Source organism: Miniopterus schreibersii (assembly GCF_964146895.1).
Source record: "Miniopterus schreibersii genome assembly, chromosome: 13".
Lineage (NCBI taxonomy): Eukaryota > Metazoa > Chordata > Mammalia > Chiroptera > Miniopteridae > Miniopterus > Miniopterus schreibersii.
This window is the reverse complement of record NC_138113.1, coordinates 60828225-60853257: the sequence shown is the minus strand read 5'-3', so window position 1 is coordinate 60853257 and position 25033 is coordinate 60828225. Positions and strand designations below refer to the sequence as shown.

At 49.5% G+C, this 25033-nt stretch overlaps 1 protein-coding gene and 1 pseudogene across 2 annotated transcripts in view; one reads left to right on the top strand and one right to left on the bottom strand.

Annotated features, from left to right (window-relative positions):
- Positions 1-10833, top strand: part of SLC9A2 (solute carrier family 9 member A2) — a gene marked incomplete at its 5' end in the record, with an annotated part of 91108 nt that extends 80275 nt beyond the window's left edge. Inside the window, 4 exons of the mRNA XM_081156477.1 lie at positions 2997-3093; positions 4906-5037; positions 6144-6231; positions 8391-10833. Of these exons, the coding sequence (XP_081012603.1) occupies positions 2997-3093; positions 4906-5037; positions 6144-6231; positions 8391-8755 (682 nt within the window). The 3' untranslated portion in view covers positions 8756-10833. The remainder of the gene's footprint in view (positions 1-2996; positions 3094-4905; positions 5038-6143; positions 6232-8390) is intronic.
- Positions 10834-11300: 467 nt separating this feature from the next.
- Positions 11301-25033, bottom strand: part of LOC308566301 (uncharacterized protein C15orf39-like) — a 41330-nt pseudogene continuing 27597 nt past the window's right edge. Inside the window, exons 3-6 of the transcript in view lie at positions 22539-22655; positions 21761-21871; positions 19687-19809; positions 11301-11402 (exon numbers count right to left, since the gene is read on the bottom strand). The product of the transcript in view is annotated as an uncharacterized protein C15orf39-like (transcript). The remainder of the gene's footprint in view (positions 11403-19686; positions 19810-21760; positions 21872-22538; positions 22656-25033) is intronic.

The following is a 25033-nucleotide window of genomic DNA, read 5'->3' as shown; positions in this document are numbered from 1 at the left end:
TGAGAGAAAAATTGGTAAAAGCAATATTTTAAGACAAAAATGACTTATAATTTCCCCAAACAGGTAAAAGACATGAAATGTGACAGACCCCAAGCAGATTAGCTATAAAGAAAACCAAATGCAGGTATATGATAGTAAAAGTTGCTAAAAATCAAAAACACAAAGAGAAAATTTAAACATAATCAGAGACCTATTTTCTTTAGAAGAGAAAAAAACTGACAATTATTTTTCAACAAACATGGTGGAAACCATTGTTATCTTCCAAATTCTGAAAGTAACTTACAACCTAGAGTTTCATATCGAGCGAGCTAAAGTACACTTCAAAAAAGTAGATTAAAATCATTTTCAGATAAATAAAAACCATCACATTACAGTACATGATAAAGGGTTTCAGACAAAAGCAAAAGAATTTCATAGAGCCGTAGCCAGTTTGCTCAGCGGTTAGAGTGTCGGCCGGCGGACTGAAGGGTCCTGGGTCCGGTTCCGGCCAAGGGCACGTCCCTCGGCTGCAGGCTCGATCCCCAGCCCTGGTCAGGGCTCATGCGGGAGGCAACCAATAGATGTGTCTCTCACATCGATGTTTCTCTCTCTGTCCCTTCCACTCTCTCTGAAAAGCAATGGAAAAAATACCCTCAGGTGAGGATTAAAAAATAATAATACAATAAAATAAAGAGTTTCATGGAAAAGATTGCAGATGAAGGAAGGAATTAAAACCATGGAAATGGCAAATATCTCTAAAATGTAAATGAGTATTAATTGCATAAAATGATAATGTCTATGGGGTTTTAAATCTATACCAACTTAAAACTAACAACAATAATAGCTTATAAATTGAGAGGGAGGTGAATGATATTATTGTGTTCTAAAATCCTTGCATTGTCCAGAAAGTGGTGAAAATAAAAATGTATTTTGGACTTTAATAAGTCAACAATTAAGGTTATAATCCCAGGTAACCACTAAAAAAAATAGTAAAAGAAACTAACAAGCAACATAGAAGAGAAATGAAATAAGAAAAGAAAATAAATTTTAAGAGGACAACAAAGTAGATTAAACAATCATAGAACATATGGGACAAACAGAATGCAAATAGAGAATAGTCTTAAACTCAAATTACATTAAATATGAACATACTCCATTTAAAAGGGAGAGATGATTAGAATGGATAAAAATACACCTACACCGCTCACTAGATGTTGTTTATAAAAGATACTACTTATATGTAAGGGCAGAGGAGCGTTACAAATAAAAACTGAAAAAAAGTTATACCATTAAAGCACTAAACAAAAGAAAGTTCGTGTAATTACATTATTGCCATAAAATGTAAACATTATGAAAAAATATTGCTAGAGATAAAAAATACATTTCATAATGATAAAGTTTCAAATCTATAAGAAGGCATAACAAGCCGAAATTAGCACATAAGTAACATGGCCTCAAATGTATGACCGGAAACTTGACAGAACCACAAGTAAAATACAGAATTTCATAATCAGAGTGGTGTTTTAAGTGTAAACAAGGGAGGTAGTTGTGCACCTGTCACTGGACTTATGCAAACGTATGTTAAACTTTGGTGGGAACATTGTACAAGAAAATCAGACACCAAAAAGATTGTTGTTTATTGACCTTATTTGTTCATTTCAACTTTAAAAATCTGTGAATTAATTTGCTGATCAAAAAACCTACCTAGAAAGTTGGACAACTACCTAAACAACAACATCTCAGTCTAAAAAGATGCTTGTTAAAAAGTCCTCTAAGCAGCGGAGGTTGAGGCAATAGCGAGCGAATCGTCTGCCTACAGAGACGTCCGTGCTGACAAGCCTTGCCTTTCTTCCTTCACGCCTTTGTGTGTGTCCATCAGCACTGGGCATAGGTGTTTGTACTCCAGTAATTACTGTGATTGTTGCTTTACAGTAACAGCATTTAAAAGAATATAAGAGAGCTACCTCTGTATTTTGTGTGTCCTCGGCTCATCTTCTGTATGCATTTATGTACATTAGCCATCCCAGCTTTATTTTCTTAATTTATTTTCTTATCTATTTATTTCGTTGTACTTTATATTTTTGTAAGCCCCCTCAAAGTCTTTTTGAAGGAGATACAGTGGAACTATATAAACAAAGTCAGTTCTCATTGTTTGCAGTCCTTATGGCTCTGTAAGGTTGCCCATGAACGCCGGTTTGCAAACGCTGAATGTTTTAATCAGCCAATCAACGCGTAATTTTGTTCTGTTTAAAACCACCTCGTTGAATATCTTGTTGCCTGAGAACGGAACGGGTGGCCAGCACCGTAACGTGTGCTTACGTGCAGCCTGGCCAACGCTTTCTGCAGCCTCAGAGCTGTGCTGAGGGCCAATTAGAACAGCAAGGCCACCAACAAAAAGTGCCGAACTGTGAAAAGCCCGTCACTAGCTGAACCATGAGGAGGACAGTTTTACCCAGAGGGCCAGCGGCGCTGCGTGCGTCCGCATTTGGGAACCTGCCTGTCGGTCAGCTCAGATTGTCCCCTACTTGGCACAGCTCTGGGGGTGGCCGGGACAGTGCCCGGCGTGTTGATCATGTGCTTACAACACACCTTAGCAGCCAGGTGAACTGGCCGCAATCCCTCAGTGAGGATGCGCTGTGTTTACATACATATGACCAGTGGTGTCCTTGCAAATGTATCTAACGAAGTATGTTTAAAGCCCAGGCCAGAAGAGCAAAATACAGCTAATTATGTTTCTGTTGGGGAAAAACAATCCTATGTTACTTTTTTATGACGTATTAGAAATAATCAAGCGATAGCATCATAAGCCACTGTGGTTGAACCACGGGCCTGGTTAACCTCGCCCGGGCGACCTCGCGCTCAGATAAAATGTTCAGAATTTGGAATTACTTTAAAACGTTGAATTATCCCTTAAGTGACATGCTTTAACTTAAGATGATTCCTCTTAAATGATGATATGTCTCTAAGAAAGACTGTTCGTTGACTAGTGAAACGCTCTTTTTCTAACCTTCTCACAGTGACTGTCGCGAAGAGAAAATACGGAAGCTCACGCCCGGCGAAATGGACGAGATCCGGGAGCTCCTGTCGCGGAACCTCTACCAGATCCGCCAGCGGGTGAGAGCCATTTCCTCAACCGAGCGTTTTTGCTGTTTAACTGAATGACTGCTCGTAACTGGAAATAGGTCTTCCGGTTCTGTAGCATCGGATTGTAGGGATGTTGTCCCACCCTCCCGCCGGCCTCGGAGGTGCCACCAGGCACGTGTCCCCGGCCGCGCCCGGTCGCCGCCTTGCTGGGCGCCGCTTCCCTCCGGACCCCGCGAACCCTCCGGAGCCCTGCTGCTCTGGGCCTGGAGATTTAAAACCTGTGTGTGCGTGTGAAATAACTGTGAAAAAATAATTGACTGCTTTTTTTTATTCTTTAATGAACTACATTTATAGTTTAGAAGACTTTGAAAATGTATTTAACCTTCCTTGTTATTCATAAAGTGCTGTAGTTTCTTTCTTTAACGTGTCACCTGAGTTGTTTTTTCAGCTGCATTTCCACTGTGAAGGCCTTATTCAGATGGTGTGCTAATAATATAGCCAACATTTGGCAAATGCGTACAACTGGCCCCATTTCGGTGCCTTGCACGTATTAGCTCATTTAACCCCCCAGTAAACGTGTTACTATTGTCTCCGTTTTACAGATGAAGAAATTGAGGCCCAGGGAGGTGAAGTGGTCCAGGGGCCACGCTGCTTGTCGGAGTCCCCTTCACTCCTCACTCGTGTTGGGGTCATCCCTGTCGCTTCTCAGATGTTCCCCCAAAGGCCTCCCCCTTCATTCCATCCTGCGTTACTGCCCCCCCCTTTTCCCTAAGGCACCCCTTGAGAGCAGCATTCCTCTATCAGAAATGAAACAAAACAGCGGTTGTGGCTTCCAGGCTGAACTGCTCTTGCAGAATCTGGGATCTCTGTGTCCAAGTTCCACTTTATCCCTCCTATTCCACGCCTCCCTCCCTCCCCCACCCCGAACAGGGTACGGGTTCTGTCTGCACCCCTGGCCTGGGGGCTGTCCTCCCGTCTCCACCGCTGCTTGTAAGGTTCCCCACACCTTACATACTCCCAGCCTTGTCTTTAAATGAACTCACGCTGTGCCACCCAAGCTTAGTGCTTCATTTCATGACTTTGTATTATTTCGCTAGTCTTCGATGCTACGTTTCTCAAGGCAGGAATGGAAACCAGTTCTGAATTACTTCTGCGTATCTCTACTAGGCCTAATATTGTCTGGACACAGGAATATTCCTAAGAAGTAGATATTAATTCAATCAGAAAATGAGCCTAATTACAAATTACGATTTGTTTTAGGAAGTGGGTTTTTATATAGCTTATAAACTAATAATACATGCCTGTACAGCCCACCTTGGGACTCCTTACTGCTTGAAATACTATGTCATGCTCATTGCTGGTGGGGGCGGCTTTCTCAGCTTGACAACCAGCTGAAAAGAAGAAATGTTTCTTAGTTAATTAATCAGAGGCACATGGCACCACCAGGTAGCTCAAAGTGATTTGTTTTTATACCAGTAATTGCTGTTCCACAGAGGATGGATGCAGTGGGTGTGTCTTTCCCCCCCACTGATGATGGGGAAATGCATACGAGGTGCTTCTAGGTTGGCAAAGGCACTCGGTGAATTCAATCATTTTTCTCATTGATAAGGATCACACTTCCCCAGGGGGGTACTTATTCACAGGCTTTATTAGAAGACAAATTCTTTCAAAATGGGAAAGCATGTTAACTTTCATACTTTTTCTCTCTGCACATTAGTTGTTAAGCACCTCGCTGAGATGCAGTGCCAAAGAAACGTAGTCAAGTTTTGGAATTTCTGGGGCAGTGATCAGTTTTTCTGTTGTTGTTGGTTTTGTAAAATGTCACTTGTGTTTTTATTTCAGACTCTGTCATACAACAGACACAACCTGACGGCCGACACGAGTGAGAGACAAGCCAAGGAGATCCTGATCCGCCGCAGGCACAGCCTGCGGGAGAGCCTCAGGAAGGACAGCAGCCTGAAGCGGGGCCGCAGGGTAAGGCGCTGGGCTGGCGCTCCGCCGAGGGCTGCCCGGCAGGAGCTCTGGCACCGAGTCCGTGTCAAAGCCTCTTAGGTGTTCCCTGGGCACCTCTCACGATCCGCACATAGCTCTAGGCCCTGGGACACACCGGGCAGCAAAGCTGAAAGGTTCCTATTCCTGTAGGATTCACACTCCCGTCAGGAAAGTGACCGCCAGCAGACAGAATCAGCAAATGTCCGTTTGAAGAGGTCAGAAAGGGCTGTGGAGAATGTTAGGAATCGCCGAGGAAGGAAGCTGGGAGTACAGGGCGGCTCGGACAGCTACAGGTTTAGACAGAGCGTGGCCTGGGCTTCTCCGGGAAGTAGCACTTGAGCCTCCCAGGGACAGGCCCTCGCCCAAAGGGGCGGCCGCGTGCTGACTCCCAGCTGCGGGGCTGGGAGCGGTGCTCATGCGCAGTCGGCTCAGTGTCTTGCAGGGTCCAGGCATTGTCAACAGATCAGAAAAGCCACTTTAAAATGATGTCGTGATTGCTTAATCTAGCTCAGCAGTCATGCATCTTTAATAATATTCTGCATTTGGCTGTGAGAGAGCAAAATTTTACGTGTGAACAAAATTATCTTTCTCTTTGTGTTCAATGTGGCAGCACTGATTAAAAATTAATTAAAGGAACTAAAGACAATGGCAATGGAAATGTCAAATTAGCTGTAGTAATAGTTTCTATCATTCTCAAGACTTATTAAAGTAAATAAAACTAAAGTATGCTACAATTTTAACCTATCTTCTGCATACACAAAGGTTCTAAGGCTCTTTCACCAATATTGTCACAAACGGGTGGCTCGGTAGCTGTTCCTTAAGGAAGCCCAGTGGTTTCCACGTATTGTTCCAGGTGGTGCCACTTTATTTCCTTTTCTTTATTCCTCACTTCTATATTTTAGAAGCAGTTTAGTGATTTTAAATTAAATAATTATTGCTAGAAACATTCTTCCCCATCCCTAAAGCCCCTCACAAAGTAATTTTGGCATTGAGAATTAAAATTTTAATTTCAGCAAGGTTTGTCATAAGATTTTAGACTTCTAATAAATACCGTCAGCATAGTCTAAAGTTTTCTGTTTCTTCTACAGGCTTCCACTTCAGCCTCCCGATACCTGTCCTTACCAAAAAACACAAAGCTTCCAGAAAAGCTACAAAAGAAAAATATTTCTAATACAGGTACTGAATACAGTTGGAGCAGAAACACCTGCAACGTATTTACTAACATGCATAGACCAGAAAGATGCCCCTAGTCTGCTTCTTCATTAAGCACAGTGAGCTCAATAGCTTGCAGATCTAAAGTAACAACACAGGGGCCTTTTGTTAGCGCCCCAACATTTCTGAGTGGAGTTCTGTGCACATTACAAAATTCAGTAAGTTGTTTTTCATAATGACCCTATTTGATATAGCAAAGCAAATATTATCACTGTGTGGTTATTGAGCAAGTAAACAGGAAAGCTGTAAATGTGCAAAGGCAGGTTTAATTTTTTACAATAATCCTAATATATTTTCATAAAGGCAGCCATATTATTTACTTCTGTAATCATTTAAGCTTTGACATAAAGTCTGATATTTCTTTATTTGATGATAATCTTCATGGGAACTCCAAGCCATTTTCTGTGAAACCCCAGAAATGTGTTAGGATATCATGTTCTTAAAAGGTAGATGTAACAATAATACAATACCCCCCTCCCCTTTTTTCCTTGCCTGTTTATTTAACCAAGAAGAGCAAAGTCTGACGCTGGCCTGTGGTAGTGGAGGCTGAGGTGGGGAGAGGGGGATGTGGGTGTTCAGAACAGTGGCCATGGTACCACTGAGCATCCAGCGAAAATGCTGTTCCCAAGGCTGTCAACTCCTGGGCAAGTCCATCCGCTGTCCTGCCCACAGGGGCCTAGGACCTCAGTTTTGACAGGGAGCTGGTTTTCATCTTGACTCCTTTGGAAAGTGCACATTGGTGTTTTGACCCTTTTATAAAAATATGAAGAAAATAAAGCTGTGTATGAGATTCCAGATCAAGACAGGAACCCTCCTAATGGCAGCTAACTCTTGGCGTCCTCCTGTGTGCCAGGCCTGAGCTGAGCCCTTCTGTGTGCCGGGCTCCAGCTGAGCCCTCCTGTGCCCTGGGCCCCAGCTGAGCCCTCCTGTGCCCTGGGCCCCAGCTGAGCCCTCCTGTGTCCCGGGCCCCAGCTGAGCCCTCCTGTGTCCCGGGCCCCAGCTGAGCCCTCCTGTGTGCCGGGCCCCAGCTGAGCCCTCCTGTGTCCCGGGCCCCAGCTGAGCCCTCCTGTGTCCCGGGCCCCAGCTGAGCCCTTCTGTGTGCCGGGCTCCAGCTGAGCCCTCCTGTGCCCTGGGCCCCAGCTGAGCCCTCCTGTGTCCCGGGCCCCAGCTGAGCCCTCCTGTGTGATTGTCCCCAGCTGAGCCCTCCTGTGTGCCGGGCCCCAGCTGAGCCCTCCTGTGTGCTCGTCCCCAGCTGAGCCCTCCTGTGTCCCGGGCCCCAGCTAAGCCCTCCTGTGTCCCGGGCCCCAGCTGAGCCCTCCTGTGCCCCGGGCCCCAGCTGAGCCCTCCTGTGTCCCGGGCCCCAGCTGAGCCCTCCTGTGCCCCGGGCCCCAGCTGAGCCCTCCTGTGCGCCGGGCCCCAGCTGAGCCCTCCTGTGCCCCGGGCCCCAGCTGAGCCCTCCTGTGTCCCGGGCCCCAGCTGAGCCCTCCTGTGCCCCGGGCCCCAGCTGAGCCCTCCTGTGTCCCGGGCCCCAGCTGAGCCCTCCTGTGCCCCGGGCCCCAGCTGAGCCCTCCTGTGTCCCGGGCCCCAGCTGAGCCCTCCTGTGCCCCGGGCCCCAGCTGAGCCCTCCTGTGTCCCGGGCCCCAGTTGAGCCCTCCTGTGCCCCGGGCCCCAGCTGAGCCCTCCTGTGTGCCGGGCCCCAGCTGAGCCCTCCTGTGTGCTCGTCCCCAGCTGAGCCCTCCTGTGTCCCGGGCCCCAGCTGAGCCCTCCTGTGCCCCGGGCCCCAGCTGAGCCCTCCTGGGGTAGTGGCCCTGGGCAGGTCCGAGCACAGCCCGTGGCTCCTGTCTCAGTGTGAATGCAGCCCCACCACTGACCCCTCCCACGCCTTGGCTCCTTCCCCTGAAACAGGTGACTGTGCGCGCTCAGTAGGTGAACGCGGCTGACAGAGCTGAGCATAGTCAGAGCCCTGCCCAGTCAGTGTGAACTCACAAGGGCCTGAGGCTCAGGAGGTGAAGCAAACGCCCACTCTCGGCCCCAGTCGGGGGAGCTCTGGCCCTGCCAGCTGCGCCCAGGCCCGGGGCACCTCCGTCTGCAGCCGGCCCACGCTGTGCTTTCCCTCTGTGCAGGCGGCAGCAGCGACTCGGACACGGAGGCCGGGACCACCGTGCTCAACCTGAAGCCCCGCGCCAGGCGCTTCCTGCCGGAGCCGTTCTCCAAGGGCCCGCAGCCCTGCAGCATGGAGTGGACGGACGAGGCGGGCCTGGGCCCCGGCCGCCCGCAGCCCTGCGCCCCCCTGGCGCCCCGCAGCAAAGAGGGCGCCACCCAGACCCCCGGCGTGCTCCGGCAGCCCCTGCTCGCCAAAGGCCAGTTTGGCCCGGTGTGGGAAGACAGTGCGACCGCAGGTGACCGGCCCAGGCCGCCCCCCAGGCTGGTCCGAAGGGCGTCGGAGCCCGGGGGCCGGAAAGCCCGCTTTGGGGGCGAGAAGCCCTGATGGGAAAGGCACGCAGCCCCGGGAGGGCGGCGCTGACCAGCTCCAAACCCGCACCGAGTCACTTCTCCGCCTGGCGCCCAAATCCCCTCTGGGGACGGAGTCAGGCCCTTGGTTAGTGGGGCGACTGCTTATCCCAGGAAGAGGCAAATCAAAGAGAAAAGTGCACGAAACGTGCTCTGTGACTCGCTGGCAGCTGCAGCCTCTGCAGACCGAGGGGAGAAGTGCGCCCGCGCTGACCTGGAGGGACGGAACCTGACGTGTCACACACCCTGGCTGGTGAAAGTTTTAATATATGCATATGCCTCAAATTTTATTTATGAAAAAAAAAAAGTATATCTGTGATCGGTTTTTAAGTGAATGGCACTAAAAAGACTCCAAACATGTTCCCAAGGCGCAGAGGGCAGCTCCTGGTGGCTGGTGGCCACCAGCTCAGAGTCCCGGCCTCGGACCCTGAGCTGAGGGCCCACGAGGTGGCCTGGCTCCCGGGCCCGGCCCGAGGCCGCTCCGTGCAGTAATGAAAGTCAGCCGGCCTTTCATTGTTCCTCCCTCTACGTGTGCTGGGTGACGTGTGATTCCATCTCCTCTGTGTTTACATGGTGCGGAGAAAGGCTGTCTGTGGGGGTGACACCAGTGTGCGGTGTGTGACACACTGGGTGGCAGCTTTCGATGAGGTTCCACGCGGGGCCCCGTGTGGCCTGTGGGGAGACAGGGCGGCACCTGGGGAAGACTTGTTGGCAGGTTTTCCGGGGTGAGATACTGGGAGTAGGAGGCGGGAGGGTCCCACTCACGCCCATCTACGACCATCTGCTTCAGAATTTTTCTGTAGAACATTCTAGAGCTTTGAATCCAGGTCAGAGGCTCTAAGCCGACAAGGTTGAAAGCCTGTGTTAACGGCATTCCAGTGTTTAACACAGTGGTTAGCGTTCAGGCAGGAAGCACTTTGGAGAATGCGGGAGTTCTGTTATTTTACACTAGTCTGTAAATTTTTCACACCCCACCCCACCCCACAAATAAAGTGGTAACTCAGTTCTTCATATAACAGTGGATTCTACTCACCTGAGTGCTCTTAAAAGTACAGCAGAAAGCAGTGGAACATGATCATTAAAGATGATTGGAGTCTCTGTCTCTTACACATACTGTAGATTTTATTGGCTTGCATTTTTTCTGGGAAAAAATAAAAACAAACAACCCTCTTTAAAACGTGACTGGAACAAGATTCTAAATTTCTGGGTTTAGACATGAAATTAAGCCGCTCACGCAGCTCCACGGATTCACATTGGAGGTGCAGCGAAGGATACCCGTGGCCATAGTATTACCGATGGAAAACATACATAAATGTAAAGCACAGTACTTAGAATCCTTGGCAGTGGTTTTCTGTCCCCTTCTCGCCCCACCAATGTGCAGAAGTAAATTTTCTAGCCTTTATTCTCATGTTCTGAAGTCTTGGGACACTGATGGATTGCTGGGTGCGAGACCGAGGGAGTCTTCGTACGTACAAGACACAAGGTCCTAGAGAACAGTTTCCTCGCAATGCTCCCTAGTTCATCAGCCGAAGGCAGTGTAGACACAATTTGAAAACTACAGGCTTGAGATTCTGTGCCAAAAGTCTTAATTTTAAATGAAAATATTTATATAAAATACGTATTACATCTGCTGAAAAGAAATTGAAACTGACTGACTTTAGAATTTTATTATAGGGACATGAGTCAAGAGGTGTGATGTGTGTTGCTGAGCTGCCAAGAGTGAATTTAAGTAGTTAGTTTACAGAATTTGAAAAGGAAGGTTGAAACGGAAAATGACCCTCAAAAGAAATTTCCTGATTTTTCCTGGTGTTCTTTATTTATAAATGTTATAAGGAGTTGAACTTTCTGGAACTAAAGGAGAGTAAATGAAATTTTTATGACACTACTTCTTAAGTTGGTAGACCAAATTGTTTCACTTACTAAAAGTCAGGTAAAGAAATTTCATGACATTGTGTAAATTTTGAAAAAGGGAACGTCACTTTATCTTTATTATCGGTATGAATTTTTCTTATTTGTTGAATGATAAAAAAATGAAAAATAAATTTGACTTCATTTAGCTTTTTCTCTATACTTTCTTTTATAAAATTATTGGGTTCTATACGATAATGAAGGAGAGAGTGTGGCGTTGAACCCCGTTAACTAATGATGACAGTCTACATGTCAGTAATACAGAAAGACCCTCGAGCCACCCGTGACGGTGACTCCCTCGGTGGGGACACGTGGCCCAACCAGAGCTCCAGCGTGGCTACAGAATGTGCTCGGGCCTTAGGGGTCCGTGGTAACAGGTTCGATTTTTGCGGCCGCGAGTGGAACAGCAGGGCTTGCTTCTTCGCAGGTAATGCTAAGGGCCGGCTGCCGGAACCGTTACCCAGTTAGCAAACCGGGCACGGCTGCGGGGCCTGCTGCTTGGCTTCGGTGTGCTGAGCCGTGCGGGAGGCCCGAGGGGCGCGGGAAACGCCTGAGGCGGCACAGCGCTCCCCGCGCGTCTCCCCAGATCACGGTTCCGGCAGAGCGGGCCTTTCCTAATTCCTCGTGAGAACTGTCGCGCTGCTTCCCGAGACGCCGCTGAAGCAGCTGGCGGCTGACCTGAGGCCTGGGCACTGCTGTCGATTGCCGGCCTCAGCCTGAAAAACAAAGGCTCAGGGGCTCAGAACTCAGGGGTCTGGTGATCTGGGGTTTCCAATTATTATTATTATTATTTTGATTCTTTTTTTCACTTTTGGAACAAAACATGTAGCTTGCTGTACTTTATATCCCACTTTTTTTTTAATTTTGTTTTAAATGTATCTTTATTGACTTCAGAGAGGAGGGAGAGGGAGAGGGAGTTGAACCATCAATGATGAGAGTCGTTGATGGGTGCCCCCTGCAGGCCCCTGCTGGGATCGAGCCCGCAACCCCGGCACGTGCCCTGACCGGGAATCGGACCGTGATCTCCTGGGTCCTCGGTCGATGCTCAACCGCTGAGCCCGCCGGCTGGGCCGGAGCCCACACTTTAGCCAGGCCCTTTCTTCAACTCACATGTAAGGCAGGCAAGGGCTTCGCCTGGGTGACTGCTGCCTGGCGGTGACCACAGCTCTTCTGGGTGGCAGCAGCCCTCCCTCAAATCTTCTTCCAATACCATCCACTTCACACGCAATGTGGCCGCCACCCTCAGGAGGGGTCACCCACCTCAGGTGTTCCGACGAAACACCCACAATGGTTAGTTTCCAAAGTCGCCTTAAACGTTACATTGGCTCCGTTTTCTGATCCCTTTTGTTCTGTTTTCTAATTTTTTTCCTTTTTTCTCCAAATAAAATTCTATTTTACTACCTTTAAGAATAGTCAATAAACTGTGGGTCAGTTGTCTTACCTGTACAGACAGAGCACAAGTGTTTCTGGGTAGAGTTAACATATGAACTGTAAACAGATTACCAAGTTTTCAATGTAGAGAGCACATTATTTGGAATGGTTCAGAGCCTACCTCAGGACCTTGCAGTATGTCACAGGCATTGTGGGGACCCGTTGTCCTTGTGGGGTGGACATGTCTCTCCATGGGATACCCAGTAGACAGAAGCCACACACACCAGTGGTCTCTGACTTTCCTGTTGAGTCTCAGTTGTAAGTGGTAACTAAATTCATAATGTAAGTGAAGCTCTCTGAACCCAGTAATGGCAGCTCAGCTTGCCAAACAAAGATTTTATGTATTTACACTGACAAGAATTTCTCCTGGCTCCTGTGAAATGTTGTACAAAAGTTTAAATATTAATCACATGGGGATATGTCCTTAATAACTTTTGGAGATAATAACATATCACATGAAACCAGGACAGTCCCCAAAATTCCAATTTTTAAAAACTTATACATCAAAACCATTCTCATTTGTACTAAAATGGGGTCATGATAGCTGGAATTCATGGAAGGTAAGAATTTAAAGAGTATTAAACTCTCAATTCTTTTCATTTCAAATGCACATATCTAAAATGAGGTTAACACTATTACTGTGTTAGAAAACCTGATTAGAGGAATAAAGATTATGATCAGTCCGTAAATTTTCTGTGTGTAAGTGGACCCTTGGGTGAGGTAGTGGGTGCCTTCTCAGGCCAGCCCAAGCAGAGCGTTAGGGCAACGCGACCACTGTGTTTCCAAATGGCTTCTGAAGACGATGCAGAGCTATGGGCCACCCACCAGACTAGGTGTCCATGACACACAGTTTGGGTCACCTGATCAAAACCCTTTACTGTGTTTGCTTCCACAATTACCTCTTACTCTCAGGCATCTGGTTTAAATGCTTACCTTTAGCTAGAAATGGCTCCGTGAAGGTGCTTTGAAGGTGACCAGAAGAAAATGCTCAGCCTGGTCAGTGGCATCACCAGCTGGCGGGGTTGGAAGTCAGACTTCAGGGTGCCCGGCCTGTGCTTCAGGCCCGGCAGAGGAAGGCGAGCGCAGGGAAGCCCACCGGCCCACGCAGACCCACCGGCCCACGCAGACCCACCGGCCCACGCAGACCCACAGGCCCACGCAGACCCACCGGCCCACGCAGACCCACAGGCCCACGCAGACCCACAGGCCCACGCAGACCCACCGGCCCACGCAGACCCACAGGCCCACGCAGACCCACCGGCCCACGCAGACCCACCGGCCCACGCAGACCCACAGGCCCACGCAGACCCACCGGCCCACGCAGAAAGCGTTTATTGCGTTAGGTTCCTTCTGGGTATTTCACTAGGTTCCTCCTGGGTATTTCTCGTGGTTTCAGTTTCATTAAGCAGACTCGAGCTAGGTTTTGGTAGGTGAGCTATCACGGAAAACAGTAATTCTGTCTGGATAAGAACCTGAGTCCCAGCTATTCAAAACGGAACGGATTCTTTGGTAAGCCTAAAGAGAGATCGTCTTATCCCACACGATAAATTTAACTATTAATAGGTATTTTAACTACATTTTTGTCCACCACAGTGTGTGATTTGGAAAACGGACTTTTATTTATTAATATGTAGTATATTTTAAATCCAGAGTGATCAAAATGCAGTGCCTTGTTCTAACAGGATCCTTACAGCCCACTTTCATGCCGCGTGAGTTAGTGGTAGAAACACGCCTTCCCTCCCCCAGGAACAAGCTGCCTGAGAGCCGGCGTTTTCAAAACAAGAGCTGGCACTGTTTCTTACAGCGTCATGGATCAGAACCTGGAAATTCTGTTACTGTTTGCACAGCCAGCTATCTATAAAATGGTGAGTTTAGACCATGTGTTTGGGGAAAACAACACATCTAAAGTAAAATACTGTTTTAAAATAAGTATTTGTGCCCGGCCAGGTGTGGCTCAGCGGTTGAGCGTCGACCTGGGATCCAGGCGATCGGGGTTCGATTCCCGGTCAGGGCACATGCCTGGGTTGCGGGCTCGATGAATGACTCTCTCATCATTGATGTTTCTCTCTCTCTCTTTTCCTCTCTCTGAAATCAATAAAGGTATATTTAAAAAAAAAAAAAAAAGTATTCGTGTGCCTGACTAATTAGAAGCCCTAGTGTGTAATGACGTGTTATTTTGAAACTATTTGCTCGCCTGCGGTCCGTGTGGACTAAATTTCAGTTCTGTATATATCTGGTATCGGCGTCAGGCTGTGAAGGACTAAGGCTTGTTGTTTTACCGTTAGGATGTGTTCAGCGTGCTGGAGTTTAGAATTTTCAAGCACTTCAGGACCCTGCTTTAAAATACACATCAGGATACAAAACAATGGCTTCTAAAAATGAACAATTAGAACAAATAACATTTCATCACAATTTAAAGGGATTTTATTATTAAAGAAAATGATTGCCATGTAATTGGCAAATCCTTCAGGGGAAACAGTTGAGGACCGAACGATGTTTTCCAGATGGAACCCGGTGATTCTCCACTTGGGCGCGTTGCACGCGCCAGGCCCTGCGGAGCGCGGCCCGCGGTCCCAGAGCTGCAGCGCCCGCGCACCCGGCTGCACCTGCGGAAACCCGGGCAGGACGCTGCAAGGCCGCCCAGAGCTTTCGGGGAGCCACGTGCTGGCGCTTACGGTGCCTCCGAACAGAGCTCTTCTCTCACCGCGGCTGACCGCCCGCCTGAAACGTGCCCTCGCGTGAAACCTCTGCCGTTAGCAACACCGCAGCACAGTGGCACATTTATTATAATCGAGGGACCTACATTCACAGGTCATTATCACCCCAACCCACAGTTTATATCAGGGTTCGCTCTTGGGGGTGTACATTCCGTGAGCTTGGACAAATGGACAATGACATGTATCCACCATTGTGGATACAGAGTCGATCTGCTTTAGAACTCGGGGCTCTGAACAGGCTCCTGCTTCTCGCCCTGGGGACAGTTCCTTCCTTCCTTTCTCCCTCCCCCCTCCCTCCCCCCCTTTGTCTTACTCAGCTGCAAGGGTTTCCACCCGTGAGTTTTGTTGGTCTTCACCCTCCAGTTAAGGCTTTCCTTCGTAGGGGAGAGGTTGGCAGAGGTTGGCAGCGGCTACTCTTCCGCTGTCCCGGCCAGTAAGGACATGGAAGATGAATCTCCAGGTTCTCCACAAGCACTTGGCAGGTTTTGTTGAAGAAAAGCGAGTTGATGCGAACCCCTTCAGTGGGACCTGCAGGGGCTTCACAGCAGCCATACCCGGTCTATGGGAGTCATTAGAAATTCTTAGCTGAGGAGTCGGAGCTCACAGCCGTGCAGCGTTTTCCGCAGCAGTTAGCGAGCCCGTGGGCCCTGCTTCTCCCCGCAGGCCCTTGTTTTCCCCAGCAAGTCGGGTGGGTTGGCTGTTTCCCTGAGAACTCCATCCTCTCGTGGGTTCAAGAAGAGTCACCGATTTGAAGTCTGTCTCACATTTTGTTTGTAGAAAATGTGAGCAGAGTGCTCTTTGCAGCTCTCTACACCTCCAAGAAGAAAATGGAAACCTTGTCTTTTTCACATGATAACAACTCTTTGAGAACTGAAGTTGAACTGAAATCCACCTGAAGCCCCTAACTCCATGTTCTGGTGACGCACAAGGGCCCAGCCTCGAGCCTTCACTTAGCCTGAGTTACCTTCTGATGGGCCCTGTCACACTGGGGTTAGGAGTGCAAGATATGAAATATGGGGTACACGAAACACTCCAAAATAAGAAACCTTGCCACACAGAGATTCAGAATTGCCTCCGCTTCCTCACTGATAACGTGGGGGAAATTGCAGCGCTTGCTGCAATGGGTTATTACGGAGGTTAAATGAGCTGATAAACCCGCGCACTTAGAATAGTGCTCGGGACAAAGTGACTGCTCTGAGTGCGGGTGTTATTATTTGTCGCTGCTGTCATTTTTGGCACTTAGCTGTTGTGTTATTAGAGTATCCTCAGATGCCGCAGTTTTTAAGCACTTACCCCATACCCTTTGTGCAACTAAATTAAACAGAGCTTAAAGGACCTGGCTGAGCGGAACAAGAAGAGAAGGCGGCGGAGCCATCGGTGCAGGGCTGTGGGGACACCTTCAAGATCCTGACAAGGGCCTCTCCCTCTCCTCTATGCTCCTGCCTGCGTTTCCACCCAAACACCAGCTGTTTCCTCCTCAGGGAGGCCTGGGTGTCTCCCCACCTCTCCCAATCTCTTTCTCATTAATTAGATTACCTTTCCTTTGGGGCGCTGGACCTGAACTGGCTCACGGACCCTGCGCTCGTTTGAGCCTGCCTTCTTGGGAAAGTAGGTGGGAATGGAAATTAAAAGTCCATTCTCATCTTTACCAACAAAAAAGGATCAGTGGCAAAGGCGTTTAAGGAGAAGGTAGTATACTCCAGAGCCAAGGTTAAATAAAAATGTCTTTCTTTAAATTAAGACTCAAGTCCTTCACTCTGATTAATTAAAAGTACTTGCAGCCAGGGGGCAGGAGAAGAGAACTTTTCATTTATGTGGCTGCTTCAGGCAGACGGAATGTAACATGTCCCCTCAGAAAGAATTGCAGCAAAACAGTGAGTAAATTAAATCAAAACTGTAATTTGTGTATTAGTTGGCATAATAGATACATTCCTGCAAGTTACATCATTTTCATTTCCAGCTTTTTAATATATCTTTATTGATTTCAGAGAGAGGAAAGGAGAAGGAGAGAGAGACAGAGAGAAACATCAATGATGAGAGAGTCATTGATCGAGCCCACAACCCGGGCATGTGCCCTGACCGGGAATCGAACCCAGATCGCCTGGATCCTAGGTCGACGCTCAACCCCTGAGCCACGCCCGGCCGGGCCATTTCCAGCTTTATGAATCAAAGAATTTCCCTTTGGTCCCAGTTTTTTTATTGGAAATGTCTTATTGTAGATTGATTGCAAATGAAGGCAGGTTTTTAAGAAATATGTTCCGAGTGTCTTGCCCCTTTCAGGAGTTCATGCACTTAAGTGCACTAGTAAGAGTTCCTTATGGAACTGAACCCAGAGTTGGGCAGCAAACCTTTTTCAAACTGAAGGATATTTTTGTAAAATAACTGCTTCTGTGTGAGTTACCTGTGTACCTAGTTCTCAACTGAATGGATTGTCAACTGCCTAAATTAATGAGGGGAGTGAGCGTCTGGATCTTGTAACAGTTGTGTTCAGTGTAAGTTATTCCTTGGGGCCTGCGTACTTTGATGGCACCATCTTAATTAAAGCTTTACAGCATCCAATGCTGTGAAAATAATAAATCTTTGACTACAGTGTTTGCATTATATCAAAATCGCAACAGCTGATCATAGTATCCCATGGAATGCAAGCAGATTTTACCCGTGGCCAGCAGGGGGCAGTGTTCGCCCAGGTCAGTTCAAGGCGGGGTAGAAAGAGGCCTAGTGTCTGATGCACCAACTCCTTTGACACACTTCATCTCGCCTGAAGGCCCCAGTCACCCTCTGGAGCACTGTTCCCATTTTCCCTATAAAAACAGACTCACAGAGTTGAGCAGTTTGCCCCAGATCACTCATCTAGACAGGAAACTCACTCTTCTTAATTCCACGAAGTCCTCGTTCTAAAGGACTGTCCGTGAGGGACAACACGGGCAAGGGAGCTGGTGCCTGCAGTTCCCGTTCTTGGCCCAGGTTCACCGGGTCTGGGGGGTCACTCCCAAGTCGCCACTCAGCACCTTGCCTCTTCACTTAGCTTCGGGGGTACAGGGAACTCCAGGTTGAAAGCTGTAACAAGGCCAGGACTAACACTGGGGATACAAACATAGGAACATAACCTATAAACTACTGTGACTTACCTTTGGCAGTGGGACTCCATGCAGATCTCTCTTTGCTTACCCCTAGCCCTTTTTTTTCTTTTTAATTTTTAAAACCTTTTTCAATTACCATTGACATTCAATATTATACATATTAGTTCAAGGTATATAGCACAGTGGTTAGACATTTATATAACTTCCCATATGACTCCCTTGATAAGTCTAGTACCCACCTGGCACCATCAGTTTATTCTGTACATTTATGGGTTTGTTTCTGTGTTTGTTTGTTTGTGTATTTTGTTATTGTTGTTGTTTTTTCAAAAAATATATCTTTATTGATTTCAGAGAGGAAGGGAGAGGGAGAGAGAGAGATAGGAACATCAATGATGAGAGAGTCATTGATCAGCTGCCTCCTGCACTCCCCCGACTGCGGATCAAGCCCGCAACCGAGGCATGTGCCCTGACCGGGAATCAAACCCCGATCGCCTGGATCCTAAGTCGATGCTCAACCGCTGAGCCACGCCCGGCCGGGCTGTGTATTTTGTTTTTAGATTTCACATACAAGTGAAATTATATGGTATTTGTCTTTCTCTGTCTAACTTATTTCCCTTAGCATAATACCTTTTAGGTCCACCCATGTTGTCACAAATGGTAAGATTTCACAATGGCTATCATCAATAAATCAACAAACAACAAATATTGGCGAGGATGTGGAGAAAAGAGAGCCCTCATGCACTGTTGATGGGATTGCAAACTGGTGCAGCCACTGTGGAACACAGTATGGAGGTTTCTTAAAAAATTAAAACTAGAACTACCATATGACCCAGTGATCCCACTTTTGGGTATTTACCTGAAGAAATACAAAACACTAATTTAAAAAAGATACATGCACCCCATGTTCACTGTGGCATTACTTACAGTAGCCAAGATAGGAAGCAGCCTAAGTGCCGTCCACAGACGGTTAGATGAAGAAAATGATGGTACATGTAGACAGTGGAATATTGCTTGGCTGTAAAAAAGAATGAAACCTCTGGACTTCTTCATGTGACCAAGAAAATCTAACTCCTATAATTAAAAAGACTTTTAGATGCTAAAATTTCCGACCAAGAGAGTGGACACCCACAGAAACTGGTTATTTCATATTCTGCCTATTAAAGACTTAGTTGTATCCAAAGTATTTAATGTGCTTAGTATGGTGTCTGCCACGTGGTGGATGCTCATGAGTATTAGTTATTATCGTTCTCCTTGGTTTTCATTTTTGATCGTCAAGCTGTCCCACAGGGTGGACCCTGAGACACCATGCTTATGCTTGTGGCCTTATCAACACAAAGTGGATTCAATATTCACATAGGGACAGGTGTGCACAGTAGCAGTGCAGTTGCTTTATTATAGGGTTATTGTGCGTTGAGGCTGGTGCCCAGTATGTCTCTCTCTCCTAGTCTCCTGGCCTTTCACTAGAAAGGAGGGAGGAAGTGAAACGAGAGCCCATGCCCAGATTTGTAAAGCTTGTGAGAACACAGCTGTTTAACAGTCTTCCTGGGGCATAGACAGCTTTCTCGGCTGCTGAGAGAGCTTGGGGAAGAGACACTGAATGGCTGTGAGTCGTGGAAAATTAAAGGAGCTTTAAATGATCCCTGGATTGTAAGTTCCATTTCATTCTCCGTAAGTGTCTAACATAGATTTTTAAAAGATGGTTTGTGGACATCTGCTGAGGAGTTTCACAAAGAGCAAGCCAGCTCAACCCAAAGGAGGTGAGTGTGGCCCACCTCTTGTGAGGCAGGGAGGCGGACCTGCACCAGGGCCTGCTTCAGCTCCAACCAGGGGAAGCAGAGAGCCCGGCCGAAGCCCTGCACCTGGTCTGGGCAGGTTCCCATCATGGAAGTGACGGCCTTGGGGAGAGGCAGGTGGGCAGCAGAGTCAGAGTCCTGGTCTTTCCTTGCTCACTGCCCTCCCATGGCACCCTCGTTTGGGACTGGGCCTCTGTGCCTGCCCCTGCCTATCCAGGGGCCAGCCCATGACACCCCCGACCCCTGTGGGGCTGTCCTGGGAGTAGCAGCCTGGTGATCCCGTAGGTTTAACACGAAGTCTGTATGAGGCTCTTCCTCCCACTGACAGTTCTGCTGAGGGTCCTGTACACTGCCCAGCCCAGCCCTCCGTGCCCCTGGGCATCTGGCTGAGGACTGAGACAGGCTTGTGAGCACCCTGCGCACCACAGTCCTGTTCTGAGCCTGGCCATGGCCGTCAGGAGAGAAGTACATGGAGAGAGGTAGGCAGAGGGGGACAGGACTGTGCTAGGTTTGGGACCTTGTCCCTCCCCAGTTTGGGGACAGTATACAGGATTGACACACTATGTAAACCACCGACTTCCAAAAGGACACTCATGTTTCTTCTTTTTACATTAAAGGGTGTTTTGAGACCCTCGTTGTGGAGCTCCCACATTCCACAAAGGGGCAAAGGCCTGGAGAAAGGTGATCACCAGGCAGGAGTCTGAGCAGATGACTCGGGAAGGAGCCAATCATGTGGCAGGTGAAAAACTGCCAGGTGAGCCAAAGTCCCCGGGAGGCAATTTCCAATGAAAAACACTGTGATTGCCTTGGACAACTTGTTATCGGATAGGTAGAAATTTCAGTGAGTGAGAAATCCCTGGGCCAGGCTGGGTGCAAGGCAGCAGCCATCGTCAGAAACTGCTGTTGACAACCTCACTGCCACAGCCCTTTGCATTTGGAATCTGCCTGCAGATCTTAAAATTTTACCTGTGCATATCCTCCCACCAGCAGGGGGCGACTATCTCCAGAACACGATACTATATATTGTGGTCTGAATTGTGTCCCCCAAATTCCATGACTTTGGAACCCTTGGAACTTCAGAACATGCCTGTATTTGAGCACATAGTTAAGGTTAAGTGGGTTCAGTGGTGTGGGCCTTAATCCAATAGGACCAGTATCCTTAGAAGAGGAGGGGGGACACATGGAAGCACAGAGGGGACTCCATGTGACAGAGAGGGAAGGTGGCCGATTACAAGCCCAGGAGAGACCCCCCGGGAAACAGCCCTGGTGATGTCCTCAGCCCTAACTTCTAGCCTCTTGAACTGTGAGAAAACGAATGCCTGCTGTTCCCAGCACCCAGTGTGGCCCTGTGTCCTGGCAGCCCGAGCACAGGGACACACTTAAGTGTTCCCGGCAGCACTGCTGACCTGCAGCTGAACTGCACTAGGGCGATGTCCACAGGCTGAAAGGCTGCATCACCGTGACAAACGACCTCGGTCACTGGACCAGGTCTGCAAGGACAGTGGAGCTGACTGCTCCATGGGATACTCAGGGTGGGGAATTTAAACAACACAAACAGCAAAACGCAAATGTGCTCATGGTCTACTGTGAAGTGAAACAATTTTTTTCCCTCTCTAATATTCGTACAAGTATGTGAGGAGTGAATTCTTTTTTAAAAAAATATATCTTTATTGATTTCAGAGAGAGGAAAGGAGAGGGAGAGAGAGAGATAGAAACGTCAATGGTGAGAGAGTCATTGATCGGCTGCCCCCTGCACGCCCTCAACGGGATCGAGCCCGCAACCCGGGCATGTGCCCTGACCTGGAACTGAACCCCAGTTGCCTGGATCCTAGGTCAGCGCTCAACCGCTGAGCCATGCCTGGCCAGGCAGGAGTGAATTTTCACTCTCCCATGTAGCTGGTGGGAGGAGCAGAGGTCCAGATTCCTTTGTCATGGGACTGTGGTCACTCTGGTGGGAAAGCCCTGGAGATCCCCAGATGTGAGTCTGTATTCTTGGCCCTTCATGATCATCTTGGGGTCCTGGGTATGGAGACCGCCCTGGGCCAGCTCTCACCTCGGACCAGCCCTGGACAGGGTTGTCGGCCTGGTGCACCTGCACCCTGACCCGGTAGGTGGTGTAGTGGGGCCCGTGGACCAGCACCTCGATGATGTCATCCTCGGAGCTCTGCAAAGACAGAGCGGGCACTGAGCCAGGAGGCATCAGGAACCCTCCACCCCGCCTGCGGTTCTGTCCTATGAGAGACCTAGCAAACTAGGACGCTGTCAATTAGCACACGGTGAGGATGTCCCCAGCAGCCCTGCTGAACTAGCAGCACGACAACCACGTCACAGCCCGACCGCAGTGAAAGGCTGGGTCACTGAGGAAAACTCCCTCCTACTGGGATGTGAGGGCAGTGAGTGAGGCCACAGCTCCTGACCTGGCCTCCTACACTGGTTGGCCGTGCTCTCTGAGATGACAAGTGGCAGAAAAGTCTATGCAGTGCCTGCATCCCTTTCCATTTGTTTAAATACACAGCATCTGTCAGTGTGATGATGTGTGAGGCTCAGAGACAGTCTCCAAGGACAGTCGTGCTGACTGCTCCCCAGGATCCCTGGGGCAGGCAGTTAAACAATGAAAAGAGAAAAAAGCAAGGACAGAAGAATATTTTCTCCACTACTCCAGGAAATACGTGAAGCCTGAATTTCTACCCTACCAGGGACCTGGTCGGGAGGGCTGGAGGTACAGATGTCTTTGGGAGTGGGCCTGTGGAAACACTGAGGCCCCAGATTTGAGCCTGGGTTCTGGTCCCACCCCAGCCACCTGGAGGCCCTGGGTGTGGGCCACCTCTCACCTCAGACCGGCACTGGCGTTGGACGGTTTTCCTGGCCTGGCGCTCCTGCACCTGGTACCGGTTGGTGGCATAAGTGAACCCGTCAGCCAGCTCCTCTGTGACACCCTCCTTGGAGCTCTGCAGAGACAAAGCCCGTTCCCAGGCCAGGGGTGTCAGAGGCCTCCCTGGGCACTGCCAGTGGGGGAGATGGACCACAAATGCTACTCCCCAGATCAGGCCCAGAGGGGCATCTGCAGAGACCTCCAGGATGGGAGGGAACAGGATGGCCCCTGGAGGACTCCTGAGTAACAAGTGGGTAGAGGAGCTTGGTCCACAGCTCTCAGCTTCCCTTCCTGTCAGCCATGACCTGGGCCATGAACATGACAGACCCTCCAGGCTTCTAACACCCAACAACCTGCTCCTGCTTAGGATGAGCGCCACTTACCACCCCCGACGCACACAAGGTATGTGGGGCCCCCCAGGTGGGATCCCAGTTGGGGCCTGGCCTGGATGGGCCTGCCCTGGGCTGCCCCTGGCTACCTGAGGGTGCCTCGGGCCAGAGGGCGAGGAGTGTCCGCTGTGGCGCTTGCGCAGATTTCTACAGAAAGAGAAACATCTCTCACTCTGGGCTTTTTTGTGCCCAGAGCCTCGGAAGCAAGGGAAGCAACAGAGAGACATCCTAGTCTCCTGACTGCTCCAGTCAAGTGAGCAGGAAAGGCGGTTTTCTCTAGAATGTGGGTACCCGGTTACCGGAGTTCTAATTTCTACTGGGGACCTGTCACCAAGGAAGTGAGGTTGCCCCTCAAGGTTCCGTGACCTGGGCCCCTTCCTCCAATCAGAGCCACCCAGAGCCCCTCTGGGCTTCTGCCAGCTCACCCTCCTCGCCAGGTCCTGTCCACACCTGCACCCCAGCACCTACCCAGCCCTCCCGCAGCTCCCTGGGGATGGGCCAGGGCCCCGCTGGGAGGGGAAGGCTGAGCTCACAGCCCCTTGCCCCCCAGTTCCGTGTCCTGGGGACGCCTCTGTGCCTCTCAGGGACCCCCAGTCTCCCAACCCGCACAGTGAGGATGACACTGAACACCATTTCCCAAGGACACCATCAGGTGTGGATGCCACAACGTCCCTAACACCTGGCCTCCCATGAACCTGCTACACAGTGTAGAGGTGGAAGAGGGACGAGAATGAGGGGACGTGGCAGGGAACCTCCTGCAAATCAGGCCTGGGTCCAGCGTGTGGTCTCGGGGAGTCACTGCCCATCTTGGTCTCACTTTCAAGTTCGCACCTTTAAGAGGCTGAAATGACAGGAAATTCAGACATTGTCATTCACTGGCCTAAAACCTTCCAGTGGCCTCTTTTTTTGTTAATCGTGAGCCAAGGATATTTTTCCATTGATTTTTTAGAGTGGAAGCAGGGGAGGGAGAGGGAAAGACAGAGAAAGAGAGAAACATCGATGTGAAAGAGACACATAGATCACTTGCCTCCCGCACCCACCCCGGACCAGGGTCTTGGGGAGCCAGGGATGAACCTGCAACCCAGGTATGTGCCCTGGACTGGGAATCGAACCCACAACCCTTTGGTCGTGGGCTGGCTCTCTAACCACTGAGCCACACTGGCCGGGGCTCAGTGGTCTCTTGTTAAGCTTAGAATCCGCCCGAGGGCCTCATGCGGGTCCACGTGGTGGAGCCGTCACAGCGGCTTCTAGTGAGTCCAGCCCCAGGCGGGACCATCCTCGTGTATCTGCCGAGGGCTCAGGAACTGGCTTCTGAACCACGTAGAGCACAGCCCAGGGGACGGGATGTCAGGTCCTGTCACTTCTCTCGTCCTCTCGTCATTGAGCTCCCTTCCTTTCTCTTGGCCTCTATTTCACTTCCTCTCTGTATGTGTCTCTCTGTCTCTCTGTCTCTGTCTGTCATGTCTCTGGAACAGGGAGAGCAAGCGCCCATGGTTTGAGCTGCCCTATGGACAGGCCCCTTAGGAGAGAACCGAGGCCAACAGGCAGGAACCCGGGCTCTCAGTCCAAACTGCACCCTGATGAACAGCAGGCGAGTGACCTTGGGAGGAGACCTCTCCCCAGTCGAGCCTCAGTTGAACCCCATCTCCTGCCTGACGGAGACCTGGAGGCTGAGGCGCCCAGCCAAACCGTGCCCAGAAGCCCAGTCCCCAGCAGTTGTGAGGTGCTAATATTTGTATTTTACAGGTTCAAGTCTTAAGAGCAGTGTTGCTTGTGCCTCAGTTTCCCCTTCCGGCACTGAGCAGTAAAAACCCTACCCTCTCTGAGGTTATGGGGGGGTGTTAAAGAATTAATGTTTGAAAAACGGTGGGAACACCTGGCATATCACAAGGGCGGTGTCTACATGTTAAAATCAGCTTCAACATTCTTCCAGTGTCTAAGGGCCCGAGGGCGGGGATGAGCGCCTGGCCCAAGGTAGGAAGCCCTCCCAACATATGATGAACACATGAACGGGTGACACTTTGGAAGCCTTGCAAATGCTCCCTCCTGCCCTGGCCTCACATCG